We start from the raw sequence: 5,727 nt of genomic DNA on the forward strand, positions 1-5,727 counted from the left end.
CACTTGAGACAATAGTCCTAGGGTGAGCAATATCCGGGTGCCCCATTTTCTATCAATTGCCTCTCCTTATTTCTATTGCGTCTCTTTCTTCTTTTCTTTATTTTCATTTGCATTGATATTGTTCACACAACTCCTCAATTGTTTTCATAATAGTTAAATAGCAATACTTGTGTTTCCAAGCACTATTCCCTGTGGATACGACTACCCACTCACCATGGTACTTTATTACTTTGATAACCTGTGCACTTACGGTACACACACAAGGGGCGTGTCATTTATCAGTAATACATGCAAGTAAAATTTTTAACACACATACTTCAAAATATAGGCCGGCCTCAAATAATTCTCAAGCTAATCGTGGCCACGACCAGATACGGGACAACCAAGGTGTCTTTAAACTTTTTAAAATTCAGAATAGTGTCCTCCATGGTGTTAGCCATTGAGATCCCCATGTGGTGTCCCGGGTCTCTCACATAAAAAGGTATCACCCTTCTTGAACCCTATCAATGGCTCTACGCACCTCTTGACCAAGGGTAAACACAGGGTTGACCATTCCTCATCTCATTAGGTGGAACCGTAGGACCCCCACTGCAGTGTCGGACCGAAGTCCAGGGTCGGGATATAGCCTGTAGTCACCATAAAAGTTGAAGACATAAATATAGATATTTCCAAGAAATCCATCATTCAATGGCTAATTGAATAAATACACATCAAACCATATTCCCTTGGAATATAAATACATACACATACAAGCATATTTCTTCAAGATAAATATGTATAAGCATTCTAGATTTAACAATTCTAATAAATTCATTCTTGATAGGTAACATGAAATATGATTTGATATCAGAAATAGGATATAAAACATATAAAGAAATACTATATACTCTTATTAAGTTTATGCAAATACGAATCAACCACTCACAAAACCAGTTGTCTCACCTCGAGACGTGCTTATTGCTCAGCGATTTCCTTCTCCTCGGAATACATTTCATCACCTAGACACAAGTAGGGAATCCAAAAGGCGATCAAAACAAGAATGAAAAACTAAAATGCATGCGTATAAGATGTTACATGTCGAACATGAAACACTAGGGTTATAGGGCAGAATGATGTCATCTTGGACCCAAACAACCTTAAATTGGAGTAAAACTAATTCCAATAAAGTTCAATTATAAAGAGCTTCAATTTGGACCAAATAAGTACAAGAAATGGAAGAAAGATTTTGGTGCTATAGTAAAATTATTATTGCTACAATAACTAAGAACTGCTACAGTAAAATCTAACCCTAAGAAAGGATTTTATCTCAGTTTACAACATCAAACAACAAAATTTCTTTACAATCATCAAGAATAATGAATGACAACATCAACAACTCCATTTTAAGCCCATAATCTCCCATAAATCATGTACAATGTAAGAGTTGAAGCTAGGTTTTCAAATAATCAAATACGGTGGAAATACAAAGAAAATACAAGTTAAAAAATCGGATAAAAGTTCATACCATACTCAAGAGTAAGTGAGGAAGAGTTTTGGGACTTTAATCCACTGGAATCGGTTGCCAAAAAATTTCTAAGTGCAAGGTGGTGTTCAGTCGAAGACAAGGATAAAAAAAAAGAAAAAGAGTGACTAGGTAAAGCTTCCCTCTCACACTTTCTTCTTTGTTTTAATAGAAATGACAAATTACCATTTTACCAGCCTACCTAAAGAATGAATAAAATATGGCCCAAATAACAGAATTGCCCCCAATTTTGGCTTGATTTTGCACAGAAGTCACTGTGCAATACTAGTGCTAAATGACTATTTTACCCCTAATGCATGCACAAAATTTAAAGAGGCCCAAGGTCGAAAACTTAGGACTGGGTCCAACACTGAGGGGGTTGGGGCTCTCTTACAACAACAGGGCTGTGAGAATTATCGGAGTTGAGCAAGGGAAGAGAGGAAAAAGGTTAGGGATGGAGACGATGAGCAAGAACAAGACTCAAAAACACAAAGCTATTTACTAAAGGCTAATGCTTTTAATTACTTTTATTTCATGTTCCTATATGTATACAAAGAATATACTACATATATCACTGTTTTTTGCAGATTGAAAGGAAGAACGTTCCCTTAGATCCTACTCGGAAACTCCTTGTTTCCCCTATGGGATCAAATGTTCATTTCAACACCCCTTTACCAATTACCGATCATCAGCACATCTTTTTAGATAACATTTGGGTCTTCCGAAATAATCCTAAAATTCTTATTCTAGATCCCCATATCCTTAACAACTACTTTCATAACAAGAATAAATTCACAAGACCAAATCTTCTATCCTCGTCAAGTATTACCTCTCAATTCTTGAAGTCGCATATAGTGGAACACTTCATTAAACAAGATAGAAAAAAAATATCAAATTTCTAGAAATGGAAGTGAAACTCTTGAAGGAAAAAGAAGAAAAATTAGAAACAGAATTGGTAGAAAAAATAAGAAAAAATTAAGAGTTGAAAGAATTTATCTAAAAAGCATAAAATGAAAAAGAAAAAAATTTGAAATATATCTACAAAAACATATAGCATCCAGTATCTTAGAAATGCTGGATAAATTAGGAAATTTAAAACAAATTCAATCCTTTTTAGGAAAATTAAATTATGCTAGAAATTTTATACCAATTTTAAGCCAACTAGCAAGGCCACTCACTACTTATCCTTAAAGAGAAATAATCAGTACTAAATCTCATCTTTTAAGAAAGCCATTTACATTGTTTTAGCCCAAGATTTACTTTGTCTTGTAGTCAATGTTCTCCATCCCTAACCTCTTTCCTCGATCTCTTCCCTTGCTCAATTCTGATAACTCTCACAACCCCGTCATTGTAAGACCATTAGGAGATTTAATTTATAAAGCATGGTGAGACCAAGGTAATGAAAATGTCATAGGAATAGGACCATCTATTTTATTTAATTTTAACTATTTAAAAGAAAAATGCCTAGAAAATGAGGCAAATAGATAAATAAAAAGCTATAGTTATTATAACAAAATATATGAAGCATATGATGAAATGAAAGTAATTAAAAGCATTAGCCTTTGATAAATATCTATGTAATCTTCTGTCTTGTTCTTGCTCATCCTCTCCATCCATAACCGCTTTCCTTGCTTCCCTTGGTCAACACATACATATCACCCACACACAAAAGAGGCTAACTATTGGCTGAGAACGCTAAGCTTCCATCAAATTGTCAATGTTGTGCTCAGTCAGGGAGTCCTGGTCAGGATCTAGTAGTTTAAGTAATCGCTAGGAATGCTGGCAATATCACGATCTCCAAAAGAATACTTTCTGGTCCATAAGTTGATCTTTTTCATAAGGAGAATAGTAGGTGCCATAATCTTATTCTTTTCCTAAACCTTCCGATCATCCTCAATTCCTTTTTTGCTGGATCCTAACCACCATGAAGTACTCTATGCTCTATGAAATTGTTGTAGCCAAATTGGAAGGAAAAGATTTAATGAGGTATGTATGAGCCATTGGCTTGGGAAAATAAAAGGGATGTTTCTATACCTAAATCAACCCAAAGATCATTCCAAAAAAGGAAAAGAAGGAGAACAATAAAGTCTAAAGTTGTATGGTTGTTAAAGAATTTTAAGAGTGGAATTTGAATTTTGTTTTTTCATCCCCTTTCCAGAGATTCACTCTCCCCAATGAATGGCTAATCATTCAGATCAGATCTAACGGTTCAAATCATGCCTTATGTCTAGATGTTTTTGCAATATTAAATTATTTTAAAAATAAAAACATTGTGTTTAATTTGTTCTAATAAAAGAATTTTAATGTTTTAATGATGATAACAACATTTCTAGGGTTTCCGTAAAGCATTTTAAGAAGATGAGTAAGTTTCGAATTTAAATGCTTCTTGTTTATGTCGAGATGGTTTTTTTTTCACATTTTCTAATTTATCTTATCTAATCAATAAATATGATTTGACAAAGGCTGATGAAGTGATGAATATGCTAGGGCAAAATTTTTACAAACCAAAAGCCATAAACATTAAATCGCTAAATAATACTTCATTAAAAATAATAAAAAAGAAGTTTAACCAACTAATGAACTTAGCCCACAAATCCTAAGCCTAGTTGTTTGCCAGTGGGATAGGACAATCTTGCTTAACTAACCTCGGCCAAAAAGAAACAAATATCCCAACTGGAAAGATCAAGCTGATAGAGAGAGAAGAGAGAGAGATGAAGAGAGAGTGGAACAATTCTCATTAACTAGATGGAAAAGAAGAAGACCTTAGGTCTACATATATAGGAACAACTATAACCAAGTATACATCTATACATGTATAAGTATACATACATACATATATATCTAACACCCTCCCTCAAACTCAAGGTGGATCATGCGTCTTGAGTTTGGATAACATGAATAGATGTTGATCGCGCGTTTGTGCTTTGGTAAAGAAATCAGCCACCTGGACCTCTGTAGGAAGAAAGTGAAGTGACACAGCCTGGGCACGTACATGACATCGAGTGAAGTGGGCATCCACACCTATGTGTTTGGTCAGCTCATGCTTGACCGGATCTGTAGCAATCTGAAGTGGCCCAGTACTGTCACAGTGAACAGGAATAGGAGAAGTGATCAGTATACCAAAATCCTACAGAATCGAATGAAGCCAACGGACCTCCTGGACAGTAGACGCTAATGCACGAACCTCAGCCTCAGCACTGGACTTGGCAATAGTATTCTGTTTCTTGGTCTTCCAAACAACAAGGGAAGACCCAAGAAATATACAGTAGCCAGTGACAGAAACTCGATCATTAGGAGAACTAGCCCAAGTAGCATCAAAATAAGCCTGTAACTGAAGAGTGGACTGACGTGAATAGAATAGACCACGCAAGACAGTGCCACGAAGATAGCGCAACACCCGGATAAGATGACCATAGTGAACAGAAGTGGGGGCCACAACAAACTGACTGAGAATGTGAACAGCATGAGAAATGTCAGGACGTGTGATGGCTAAGTATACCAAACTGCCAACAAGATGGCGATAGCGAGAAGGATCAGATAAGGGGATCCCATCAGACGCACGAACCTGCAAATGTAACTCCATCGGTGTAGCAGCAGTACGAGTATCTGTCAAACCAGATCGAGCAAGGAGATATAGAGTGTAACGCTGCTGAGATAAACGATAGCCATCAGGATGGGAAGTGATCTCAATGCCCAAGAAGTATCGAAGCGGACCTAGATCAATCATCAAGAATGTCTCACACAATTTTTGCTTCACAAAGGTAATATGAGCAGAATCATTCCCAGTAAGGATCATGTCATCTACATACAGAAGGAGAATGGTACGACCTCGAGGTGAAGTATGTACGAAGACTGCCAGATCATGTATGCTCGAGTAAAACCGGCCGACCCTAAGCGACGGTCTTTGAATCTCTCAAACCGAGGCACGTGGAGCACTGTTTGAGACCATAGAGAGCTACGTCGAAGACGGCAAACAAAACCACGGAGACACACAAGGCCGGGAGGAGGAGTCATGTAAACCTCCTCTTTTAACTCCCCATGAAGAAAGGCGTTCTTCACATCAAGCTGATAAAGAACCCACCCACGAACAACCGCAATAGCAACCAATGTACGTACAGTGTGCATATGGGCCACTGGAGCAAAAGTCTCCTCATAGTCACGGCCATACTCCTGCTGAAACCCACGAGTAACAAGACGCACTTTATAGTGCTCAAGAGATCCATCAT

General features: G+C 37.1%; 1 protein-coding gene across 1 annotated transcript; it reads right to left on the reverse strand.

Annotated features, from left to right (window-relative positions):
- Positions 1-4,628: 4,628 nt before the first annotated feature.
- LOC120257335 (uncharacterized mitochondrial protein AtMg00810-like) lies at positions 4,629-5,626 on the reverse strand. Its single transcript, XM_039264820.1, has 2 exons — positions 5,311-5,626; positions 4,629-5,215 (listed from the first exon to the last, which is right to left on the reverse strand). The coding sequence occupies exons 1-2, from the start codon at positions 5,624-5,626 to the stop codon at positions 4,629-4,631; spliced, it is 903 nt and encodes a 300-aa protein (XP_039120754.1).
- Positions 5,627-5,727: the final 101 nt, after the last annotated feature.

The sequence above is a fragment of the Dioscorea cayenensis genome, unplaced genomic scaffold, assembly GCF_009730915.1.
Source record: "Dioscorea cayenensis subsp. rotundata cultivar TDr96_F1 unplaced genomic scaffold, TDr96_F1_v2_PseudoChromosome.rev07_lg8_w22 25.fasta BLBR01002023.1, whole genome shotgun sequence".
In the NCBI taxonomy this organism is placed as follows: domain Eukaryota; kingdom Viridiplantae; phylum Streptophyta; class Magnoliopsida; order Dioscoreales; family Dioscoreaceae; genus Dioscorea; species Dioscorea cayenensis.

Excerpts from the sequence above, each read along its gene's own strand:
- LOC120257335 (XM_039264820.1), bottom strand. The coding sequence starts at position 5,626 with ATGCACACTGTACGTACATTGGTTGCTATTGCGGTTGTTCGTGGGTGG. Across the intron at positions 5,216-5,310 it reads GGTCGTACCATTCTCCTTCT|GTCCGCTTCGATACTTCTTG; the intron begins GTATGTAGATGA and ends TGATTGATCTAG.